Below are 12,665 nucleotides of genomic sequence, written 5' to 3' on the forward strand. Positions count from 1 at the left end.
TGACACAGGAATGTATATGTGACATAATGCTCCTTCCAAATACCAAGATTTTACTTTATCCTCTTTTTAGCTTTGCAGCTGTTAGAAAAAAGACCTTCAAGATAATTTATAATTCTTTAGCATAGCAGTTGTTTGAACTACCTTTGTAATAAAAATACAAAGAAGGAAGGGGTGTTGGAAGAATATTGGAATGGTTCACAGAAGGAAGCATTCCAGAAAACAGGGCCACTCTCTTGCTGGGTGAAGTGGGGAGATACCAGGGCCCTGGGGCCTCGACCCAGCCAGATGCAAAGGAGTTGCCAAAGGTTGTTGGTCTTGTCATGAGAAGGAATTCAAGGGAAGACATGCAGTTGAATAACAGGAGCAGGGGAAGTTTATTAAAGCAAAAAGAATACTCTCGAAGTTTGACAGTAAGTAAACCCGAGAGAGAGAGAGAGAGAGAGAGATGCACACCCTGGGAGTTGGATTTCTATCTTTTATTGACAGTTGTCAACTAGGCAGTGGAATATTCATTACTTGGGGTGACATAATGACAGAGTTTCATGCTATTTCTTCCCAATTTGGTCAGGGATTTCCTGTCATGGCACCTGCCATCCTGGACCTGTCAGGTTTGATCTGGCTTATTATGCAGCGTAACCAAGATAGGCCTTGGATTTTCCCCAATAGCTGGCCATGATTTCCTCATTGCTGACCTCCAGGTCTTATTAGAACCTAACTACCTGCCTCCTCTAACAACTCTAGATTCCTTCAAGAAACGGAACCAGAGGTTGGTTGGATACAGAATTCGCTTTCTCTGCCTCTTTTTTTTTTTTTTTTTTTAATGTTGTTCTCTGATAATCAGCTTCATTCACTCTGGCTGATTCATGTGGCAGAGAACACAATTACCAGCCGTCTGGGGTCAGACACTGATATTTTAGTGAAGTAAAGAGGTCTTTAGCACCTATTTCAATTAAAAAATTCTTGGGGAAGGGCTCTGACTGTTCTAGCTCGGGTTATATGCTCAACCCTGGATGAAGGACAATAGTCATAGGGTATGTGATTGATCAGGTCTTCGGAGGTATGTTTGGTCCTCCAGGACCTGTGTGTTTGACATGAAGTGGAACAAAATATACCACCCCAAAATATGCCTCTCTAGTATACTGACCTTTTGAGGATGAGTATTTTTAAGAAAGGGCAGATCCAAAAGAAGCTCTGAAAAATGTGTGGAAATTATTTTTCTATGAAACATTTACACATTTATTGGATATCTCCATTTATGAAGGTGTCTCCATCTCTCTACCAGAAAGAGGAAGGTGACTAAATCTTTTGAAACTCTTATCGATAGAGAAGGCAATGGCTTACACTACATAACCACCATACCTTTGTGTGTTGTGCCTTCCTGATGACTTCCCATAACTGGTCTCTGCTCCCTGCACCCCCGACATTTTCTTTTGTCTTTAGCTGGGTTGGGCCATCTGGATATCTTCCATTGTATATAGGAGGTGTGCATGCTATATAGGAGGTGCTATATATAGGAGGTGTTCATTTTTCTCCTACTAATCTGTCTTTTGGTATGGGGGTCTCAGCCAAGAACCTAGAAGAGTGGAGGGGAAATTATTTTCCCTCCTTGACAGACACATCAATAAATGTCCTTTGACTAAACCAAGGTAGAAATGTAAGAAACACTCACTCAGCTATGGTTTGTAGGATTAGAAGAAAACATGAGTACAGAGAAGAAATTCAGTTAGGAAGCTATTGAGATATTGTTGGCAGCTTAGAAGACGAATGAGGCAAAGATGTGATTAAAAGTTGACTCTTCAAAGTGGAACCTTGATGTGGCAGCTGCTGTCGATATCTCACCTCTCTAATAGTTCGTGTCTCTGTATAACCTAATATTTAGTAATTACGGCTTAAATATAATTCAGAGGGAAAAAACAAAAGGCTATATATGTAGCATTTATCTCAAGATTTAAGAACATAGATTTTATATTTTTTCTTTTACAGCAGGAAATATTCTTTAATTCTTATTCAATAATAATACAAAATATGAAGATGGTACTCTTGATACTTGACTTTCCCTGGGTAAAGTTTATTTCTTTGGTCCTCACACCAGGACATTTGAACTGAGCTGATAGAACTTGCTGAAGTTTAACTCACTGTAGTTAATACAAAATAACCATCTACTACATTCTCAGCTGTGCACCAGATCAAGACAGACAAAGCCCAGTCAGACACAAAGCTGAAGAAGACACAGTGCTAGGGTGGGACCCCTGGGTGCCTCAATTGGTTGAGTGTACTCTTGATTTCTGCTCAGGTCATGATCCCAGGGGGTGGGATTGAGCCCTGCTTCGGGCTCCACACTGAGTGTGGAGCCTGCTTAAGAGTCTTTCTCCCTCTGTCCCTCTTCCCCACTCTCTCTGTCTCTCTAAAATTAAAAAAAGTAAATAAATAAAGACACAATGCTAGTTTACCTCAAGGAGCTGATAATGTAGTCAGTGATGTAAAATGTATATCAATAATTATAGTGCAAGATATTTTATAAGCACTCTAAGGTAAAAACACAGAATAAAACTTAAAATACTCTGTGTTAATACTGAGGAAGCAAAAGATTATTTCATCTCAAGATAGTAAGAAGGACTTAAGGGAGTCCCGTCGGAATAAGTTGGACTCAAATAATAAAGGACATTTTGGGAAGACATGCAAAGCTGAGTTAACAATTTAACAAAGCTTAATCTCTAATTCATGCGAGGATACTTTCACAAGGAAATAAATATACTTTGGACCCTATCATCTTGGATATATAGATCACCCAGGAGACTAAGTGAATGAGTGTTAATGGGTGGATAGAAATCTACCTCGCACCCTAAAAACTAGAGAGATGAGAGATAAATGTACTATCCTCTGCTCTTTCCTAGTTAATCATCATCTCTGACAGTTTTCAAGTTTTCTAATGTATAAATAAGACTCCAACTAATACCTCCTTTTCAAATGGTGTTCAATTATGCAAATCTCTACCTTCCATCTTTGCTTTCATTAGCATAGCAGGGCCCAGTGATTATAATGAGAGAGCACTTTTTTTCAACTATTCAAATGTCATTTATTTAAAGAGCAAAAATTTTGCATAATGAACCTTCTACAAAGGATCAAATAGATCAATAATTCAGGTAATGTTTATGAGTTTATTCCTTTGTTTTGCAAGCCTTGCTTCTCAGTAGGTGAATTAATATGCAAATTAAATATTCATGAGCCAATCTGTGTTATTGGTTTATTTTGTGATATCCAGATGTTATTTTTTTCCTTCTCTGTATTCAGTAATGATCACTTGAGATCCAAATGCAAACCCTAGGTGCCGTCGTCACACCTAGACATCATTAAAAATGAATAATAAGGTGCCATATGTGAAAGCATTAAACTTATTGCTTCCTTTTAAATAAGACCAAACCATTAGGAATCTTATTTTCTATTTCAGAATAATTTTGTCTCTACAACATTAAAGCTCATGAGGTCAGCATTTTATAATGCAGTAGCTCTAAAACTTTTTGGTCTGAGAATCTCTTTATATGCCTAAGAATTATTGAAAACCTCAAAGAAACCTCAAAGAATTTGTGTTATCTGGGGTCTAACCAATAATTTTAGCTGTATTATAAATATTATAAATTAAAATGGGTAAATTTTTAAATATTTATCAATTTATTTTAAAATAACAGTTATATTGGGATGTCTGGGTGGCTCAGTTGGTTAAGTGTCTGACTCCTGGTTTTGGCTCAAGATCTCACAGTTCTGTGAGCCGAGTCCTGCATTGAGCTCCACACTCATGGTGCAGAGCCTGCTTGGATTCGCTCTCTCTCCCTCTCTCTGCCCACCTTCCTCAAATAAATAAATAAACTTCAAAAATAAAATAAAATTGTATAATATATAGTCATATATTATATTAACAATCACATATATTAACATTAATAACATCATTTTATAAAAATAATCCTGTTTTCCAAAACCAAAATAAAAATAGTGCCACCATTCACTTGTCAACCACCAGACTGGCTTCTGGTCTCATATTTCTTTTTTTCTTCTTTAATTTTTTTAGTGTTTATTTATTTTTGAGCGGGGGGAGGGGCAGAGAGAGGGAGACACAGAAAGCAGGCTTCAGGCTCCAAGCTGTCAGCACAGAGCCCGACACGGGGCTCGAACTCATGGACGGTGAGATCATGACCTGAGCTGAACCAACTAAGCCACCCAGGTGCCCCTCTGGTCTTATATTTCATTGCAACTTGTTTTGGCAAGGACAACCAATATTCTCTCTACTGCCAAATCCAAGTCCTTGCCCTTACAGTCTTATATGATTGGTTTTGGTTTTCTCTATATTTGCTTTAAACAATGAATTATTTTTTAGAAAAAAAAAAAACTTAAAAAGAAGAAAACTACCTTTACTCACATGTTTATCATTTCTAACACTCTTCATTCTTTTGCATAGAGCCAAGTTTTTTTAAAAAAATCTTTTTATCATGTATATATAACCTGAAGAACATCCTTAATGTATCTTGCAGGACTATCAACAAATTCCTCTGTGATGGAGAATGTGACATACAATTCTAGGTTTTAGTGCCTGCTTGTTTTCTTTCCGTACTTTAAAGAAACCTTTTAAAAAAAAAAATAAATAAAATTAAATAAATAAATAAATAAATAAATAAATAAGAAGTCTTTTCATTGCTTTCTGACTTACACGATTTTCTGATGAGAAGTCTAGTCGTGATTAACATCAGTCCCCTGTACATAACGAATCTTTACTTGGCTGTTGTAAATTTTTTAAATAACTGCTTTTAACAATTCGATATATGTTTTCTGGCATGGTTTTCTTTCTGTTTGTTCACCTTGGGGTTTGTTGAGCATTCTGGGATCTGTGGGTTTATAATGTTCATCGAATTTGGAATTTTTATAGCCATTATCTCTTCAAATATTTTCCTGTATCTCTTCTTTCTGGAACTCCAGTTAAGGATATGTTAAATTGCATTATTTTGCTGCACATATCATTAGAATTTAGGTCATCTTTTCTTCAGCATTTTTTATCCTTTTGATTCAGCTTGGATAGTTTTGATTGCCCTTTCTTCAAATTCATTAGTCTCGTCTTTTTTTCCCTATAAGCTCTAATCTTCTATTAGGCTGAGCTAGTGAACTTTTTATTCCAGATATTTTCGTTTTTCAGCCCTAGAAGTTCTGTTTAACTTAGTTTTATTATTTCCATTTAGCTTTTTGTTATGTGCATGTCTTCTTTAAATTCTTGAATGTATCTGTAGCAGATACGTTTTAAAGTCCTTACCTGCTAATTTCATTATCTCTGTCATTTCTGGTTCTACTTGTTGATTTTTTTTCTAGGTTGCAAGTCACATTTTTTTAATACTTCTTTGTATATTTTGTCATTTTTATTGAATGCTGGACATTGTGAATTTTTTAGTTTGAATATAGATGTCATCCTTCAAAGAGTGTCAAGTTTTGGTAAGTAGTTAACCTACCTGTGGGTCAGAGTTACTTTCAGGTCTTGTTTTTAAGCATTGTTAGGTCTCGAGTAGCCTCTTATTCTGGGGCTATTTTTTAAAGTAAGTAAGTCACACTCTGTCCAATCTAATAGGCAACAATTTTATAATTTTAATTATTAAAATACTGATAATGTATTATCAATTAATTTGTCAATTATTAAAATTTAAAGAATGTATTAAAGGCACATTTATGTGCCATTCCTTGATTTCTTTTGAGATTGACAATTTTTTTTTCATTTGCCTAATGTCCATTTTTTATTTTTTCCTTTTGTTTCTTGTTTGCAATCTTCCTCACATCTTCATTTCCAACTTTGGTGATTTGACCTGGCTGGGAGGGACAGATTGATTCCAGGTCATATAACCTGATAAATACTGATAACCCTCAGTTCCTAAAAATACCGAAAAATTAATTGCTTTAATTATCAATTGTTCTATATATTTTTCATTCAGTTACTGGATTAAGTTGTCTCTAAATCACAATTATTTGTAATGAAGTAGATACTATTTAGCTGTTTTTTGGTTTACATCATTGGGATAACTTGAGATTTGCCTTGATTTTCCAAGACTCCTGTGAGTCAATTAGCACAGATGTTATTTATAGATCTGGTTCAAGCTAGGTTGTACTAAAACCTGTGAAATTCAACTTGGAATTATTTGTCCCTATTAAGTCCATATCCTAACGGCATTCTTCATAATGCAGGCTTTGAGAAAATGTGGGAAATTTTGAGGAAAAAAATACAAATTACATGTATCGACAAATAGAATGTAGAGATACAAATGGCAATTCATTCCCTCAATGTAGAGAGACATTTAGAAATGCCTCAACTAAGGCAGATAATTGAAAGAATTAACGTTGAAAGCAAAGAATGAATACTGCTTTACATATTAATATTTTACATTCAGGGAAAAACATACATTACCTGAAAACAATTTCAGATTCTGATAACAACACACGGTCTATTTAGAAAGCCACCAGGTGGAAAGGAATAGTACGTTATGTTGTTTTAGAGAAATGAAGACATTAAGGCTGGAAGATCTAGTTTTGGCCTAGGGCCAAAACTCTGCCATGACGGTTGTTGGTTGTACTTTGTTGGGCAAACCCTTTTAAGTTTTCCATAGGTTTCTATGCTGTGGATATTTTGCTAGAATTATACATCTGTATAAAGCAAATGGTGATTTGCAAAAACGAAACAAAACTCTTTTTTTCAACTTTAAAGATACGCTAATAAAGGAAAGCCATCCTGTAGTCTAGACACAATAACTACAAAGGAAAATGTATGGTTTCAAGTATGTTCTGTGATTTTTATCGTTTCTCCTTTCGATGTGTACAAACAAGAAGTTTGCAAGTGCTTGTGGGAAAATTAAGCTGAAATGGGAGATCAAAGAATCACATGAATGTAAAGACCAGATAATGCATGAGTGATTTTCTCTCTATACTTTGTGTATTTAGAATATCATGCTTCATAGTATTGTCAGAAACAATTTCCCAAAGATGAAAAGAAATTTTCCCAGAAGAGAGCAGTGACTTATGAAAACACATGAAGTTAAACCTGACAAAGTAAACACATATCAATATGTCTCCGGGTGTTTATCGAGTTATCATGTCTTTGTGTTCCGTGGCTTTAGCTGTTTACTGTATCTTCAAATTTATCTCTACTTTTGAACCCATATAAACCAGAAATTGTGTGGAAAGAAAGGCTAATACATATGATCTAGGTGAAAGTAACAAATTAACCCTTCTTTGGATTTTTATAAATGTGTAAATAATTGAATGATATTAAGCACTGTGGAGGCATATAAGGAATTGAATGCTACTTTTTCTCATCTTCAAAGTTTACACAGTCTAAGAACTAGAGTATCCACATAGGTAAAGTTAAAAAAATAATAAAACACTAGATAACAATTGTCACAATCTTCTAGGTTTTACATGTTGAAATTCCAAACATTTTTTTATATCATCATCCAAATATATTTTTTTTAATTTTAGTAGTTAATAAATGCATAAATGTGGGCAAGGCATGTAGCTTTTTTGTGCTTCCGTTTCCTTATCTGAAAAATAGTGCTACAGTATCTGCACATGACCTAGATTGTTAATTCTCCCCAACATCCATCTCATCTTTGTTTTCGTAATGGTCAACGTCCTATTCTCTGCTCACCTCTTTCCTGCCTTATGTACAAAGTGTTAACAAGGAAGATGTCCATCCAGCAGGAGACTATAATTTCTACCCTAACTTCCATCTTTATATGGCCATGTCAGCTCTCTGGTCACATGACTAAGTTCTGACCAATAGGACCTACACAAGTTCTACATTACACCTCAAGTGACAGTCTAATTTCTCTTACTCCCCTTCTCCAATCCCTTGGTGTAGAATTCAGATACAGTGCTAGCAAGCTAACTTTGTGGATGAAAAGTGGGCAAAAGCAATAATTTTCCCCTGTGCTGTCCAGTTAAGTGGCAACCAGCCACAGGTGGCTGTTCAGCACTTAAAATGTGATGGAAGAAATGAATTTTTAATTTTGTTTGGCCTTAATTAAATTGAAAAATTGATACTCTAGTTATTGAAGAACTTTTAAGTATGTTTGAAAACATATGTAAATTAATCTACCGTTTTCAACTGAAACTTTCATGAAATCTAAGAATAGACCAAGTATTTCCCAATTAACATGTAATTAAAACACCCATTTAACATCTGATTGAGATTCGATGCATGTTTGAATTATAGTAATTTGGATATAGTAGGTTAAGCTGAATGAATTTTTAAAGTTAATTTCACCTGTTTCTTTTTATTTTTTAAAACTATGATTAACAGAAAATTAAAAATTATACATGTGCCTCACATATGTTTCTATGAGAGAGCACTGATCTAGGCAATGGAAAAACCGCAAGATAGAAGGAAGTCAGGCCTTTGGACAACTTCATGGACAGAGTAAAACAATAGCTCTGAGCCATTTACCCATTTGGACTTCTAGCAATAAATCTTCTAATTGGCTTAAGTCACTACTATTTTGGTTTCTATGAAAGCAGCCATATACTGTTTTAATTAATAAACTACTTCATAGAGTTTGGGGAGGATTAAATGAGCTAATCCTCATTAGAGGCTTAGAACAGATCATGCCACATATTAAAGGTTCAATGCCTATAAATTATTACCGTTATTATATCTCTCAATTTCAATGAAATTTTCCACCCCCTTATAACTCTATATCATTTTATGTATTTATACAATATAGTGCCATCATCATTCAAATTCATGCATTTAAATTAGAATTCATATTGAAAAATTTGTCAGAAGGCCTATGCCTCTGCTCTATAATCTGTTCATCTCAAAGATGATAAATAGCTCTTACTCAAAGTTTTACTAATATACTTAATAGTTCAACCACCAACCCGTCACCATTGTTTCTACAACCATAAGGAAGTCACAGTCATGTCACGGTACATCTCAAACCATTCTCTGGTTTTCTATTGCTCTAAGGATAAGCACTAAACACATTCATGTGCCCTTCCCACCTCCCCCAGGATTACTTCTCCCTGTCCATTTTTTGGGCCGTCCCATACTCTGGTTTTGCCTTATTTCTTCAGTTGGCATCTCAACATCTTTTGCATTTGTTTGACGCTTCCTTGAATGTGTTCTCTTCCCTCATCACCTAGTTACATGATTCTTTCCCTTCATATTTCAGCTCACATATCATCCTCTTTAGAGAGTCTTAGATGGCCTTCTAGACTGGGTTAGTCTTCTGCTAAATGTGCACAGAGCACCTTGGTGGCACCTTCCTGTACCACACTGTCCCATGCCTCTTCTAGAATCTATGATTATAATCTTTACCATAAATGTAGCACTTTTCCCATTATTAAAATATGATACTGTTTTCTGTCCATTACCCACTTTTCTCTTAAGTTGTAACTTCCTTAAGGGCAATACTGAATGTACATTTTGTACTTCCCCTCCCACATCAAGACAGAACTTTTTAATTATTATTATTATTATTATTTTAAATATAAGCTCTATGCCCAATGTAGGGCTTGAACGCACGACTCTGAGATCAAGAGTCGCATGCTCCACCCACTGAGTCAGCCAGGTTCCCCAAGATAAAACTCCTAATAAACACATTAAACTGCCAGATAAACTATACAAAGTTGACCAATATTTGGTGTGATGATTCAGATGAAAATAAAGATCACTTCAGCTCAATGGTGGAGATAAGAAAATATATTTTTTTAGTGTTTATTTGTTTATTGAGAGAGAGAGAGAGAGAGAGAGAGGGAGGGAGGGAGCATATGCACAAGCAGGGGAGGGGCAGAGAGAAAGGGAGAGAATCCCAAGCAGGCTCTGTGCTGTCCATGGAGTTAGAGGCAGGGCTCGATCCCATGAACCATGAGATCATGACCTGAGCCGAAATCAAGAGTCAGATGTTTAACCAACTGAGCCACCAGGTGCCCCAAGAAAATATTTATGGAGCTACTAAGATGTGAGTGGGACTTGCTAAGGTAGAATTCAGGATAGGGGTTAAGAGAGTATATTTAGAACAAGAATGACTGGGATTGAATCCCAGCTCTGCCAGTTAGCTGTGTGATTCTTGGCAAATAATGTGACTTATCGGTGCTTTAGGTTCTTCATCTGTAAAATGGAGAAAGGAAACAGCAGCGGTATCTTATAAGGTTTCAGGAAGAATTAGATGAGTCAATACAAACTTAGCTTAGAAGAGAGTATCAAGTACATACTAAGTACTTGATAAATATGTGTTAAATGTGACCTTTGGATTAGAAGAAAGGGAGAAGGAAGCCATTTAAAACGTGAAATTTCACAAACTATAATGCAGGGGATTAAGAAAAGAGACTGACCTTCCTTTTGAGGTGCAGACAATTTCTGTAAATGAGTAGTAGGAGGTAAGGCAAAGAAAGGGTCAGTGAAGGACTTGATAATATAATGGTTGGGAGGTCAGTGCACATTTCTGATCAGAGCAGTGGCATTCTTAAAATTGTTTCCTGTTTGTTTTTGCCTGTCAGCATTGCCAGAGAAGAGAGACATAAATAATTGTTGGAAGCACTTAAGAGGCCTTATCTCTTTTGATATCTTAAAGCCATGAGTAGGTATTAGTACAATGCCCACTTTATTGACGGTGAAATGGAAGCAAGGAGAGGCGTGAAACAGAGCAAGACAATAATAACGTCAAAATCACAGGACTTCTATGAGGATTCAACGTATGAAAAATATTTAGCTCCATACAAAATACGGCAAGGGTCTGGTGAAAGAAATCTATAGGCTTTAATATTAGGATTGCTGTCAGAAGAGGGGAGTATCGCCCTCCTTTTCCTCTTTTTAGTCCTGTATCCTGTCGTGTAATATAAGAAAGCTTTCACATGCTTTGTCAAGAAAAATTGTGAGTTTTAATTTCAATGTGCCTGTGTTGTACAGACATATAAAATTAGGGGGAGGTGAAACAAACAACAACATGAATTTCCCATGTTGGGGAGGGCCAGTTCTATCCTCCTATGCTCAGCAGATCTATAAACGAAGACCTAATTGCCAACAGCGAGGACATGAAAGGGAAAAAAATGAGTGATAGCTAGAGAGCACTTCATGGCTCGAAACCCATTTCCTCAGAACAGGGATTGTTTGAGTCTTTTTGAACATAGCGTACTGGTGGTTATTATGTGCGAGAGAGGACGGACAAGGTGGCGAATTTCGGCGGGTGACCTTGGACTATGAGGGCAGTCCCACGGTGCGACCACTGGGGCGAGCGTGGGTGGGTTTATTGACAGAGATGAGTGCGAGTTCAGGAGTCATGAGAAGGGTTCGTCTTTACAAGATGATGCGACAATCTTCCTTAGTGGATGCCGCAACCCCATCAGAGCCAAGAAACTCTGCAGATGGTTGAAAGAAATGGAAGAGCAGCTCCTTGGGATTTATTTATTTATTTTTTTTTCCCACTTCTATGCCACCTCTACAATCATCAGTTGATTCCTCAGGAAAGCAATGAAAGGAGGAAATGGTTTTCAAATCATCACACGTCTATATTCTTGTTTGTTACAGCCTCTAAGTGAACGTCTTAATGAGGGAAAGGTTACAATAACTGGTTCAAGTTGGATTGGAAGTTGTAAATGGCTTTTGATAAGCCACAGTGTTTGTTTCTATTATTAGAATAAATTAAGTGTTACTACTCTTTTTATAAATTGCACCCAAATGCCTAGGATAGAAACCAAGGTATCCCAGGTGATTTTCTTATGTGAATCATCAGCGTTTTCCTGCTTTTTCCTTAACATGCTCAAACGTGCTTAACAATGAAAAATAATGTTGACCAGCACATTATTCAAGAGCTGTAAATCCCACGGGATAATTGAACATTTGATAAATTCTGGAGGAAATGTGTCCTTGGAAATGGGGCTCAGAAGTGATGATCATTATGTATTTTTGGATTGTTTAAAATGTTAAAAGTTTTGGGGGGACCTGGTGGCTCAGTCAGTTAAGTGCCGACTTCAGCTCAGGTCATGATCTCGTGGTTCATGAGTTCAAGCCCCACAACAGGCTCTGTGCTGACAGCTCAGAGCCTGGAGCCTGTTTCAGATTCTGTGTCTCCCTCTCTCTCTGCCCCTCCCTTGCTCACTCTGTCTCTCTCTCTCTCTCTCTCTCTCTCTCTCTCTCTCTCTGAAAAATAAACATTAAAAAAGTTTTTTTAATGAAATACAATGTTAACATTTTCAATCCAAAGGCAAAAAGTAACACCTGTGTTAAAAGGGTGTGAATTATATCATTAATATGACCATGCATATTTTTCATTTTCTACCCTGTAATGTTGAGTACCTAATACTTCACCCTGAAGATAAAAGTTGTAATTGTCAAAAGGGAAGTTGAAACCCATTCCTTCTTTGACATGAAATCATACTTTAAAAAAGCCATAATGTTTAAACACAAATACACTACCATCATCTTTCATTTAATTCTCTAAACAAAAAAGAGCATTGTATCCCTGCCCTTTTTACAAATAATGAAATTGCCTCAGATTTCTGTGCCATCAATAAAAAGACTTTAAAAGAGTCTATATTATAAATTACAGCAGCTACACAACTTTAATGGTCAAGTTCTTTTCCATCAGCTAAAAGCACCCTCTGGCTCCACATATTCTTTTAAAGCAGATACTATTTTTTTTCAAACA

General features: G+C 36.2%; 1 protein-coding gene across 1 annotated transcript in view; it reads left to right on the forward strand.

Annotated features, from left to right (window-relative positions):
- Positions 1-10,636: 10,636 nt before the first annotated feature.
- LOC122203156 (glutamate decarboxylase 1-like) overlaps positions 10,637-12,665 on the forward strand; it is a 32,860-nt gene continuing 30,831 nt past the window's right edge. Inside the window, 2 exon segments of the mRNA XM_042909710.1 lie at positions 10,637-10,713; positions 11,174-11,258. Of these exon segments, the coding sequence (XP_042765644.1) occupies positions 10,637-10,713; positions 11,174-11,258 (162 nt within the window).

Source organism: Panthera leo, chromosome D3, assembly GCF_018350215.1.
Source record: "Panthera leo isolate Ple1 chromosome D3, P.leo_Ple1_pat1.1, whole genome shotgun sequence".
In the NCBI taxonomy this organism is placed as follows: Eukaryota; Metazoa; Chordata; class Mammalia; order Carnivora; family Felidae; genus Panthera; species Panthera leo.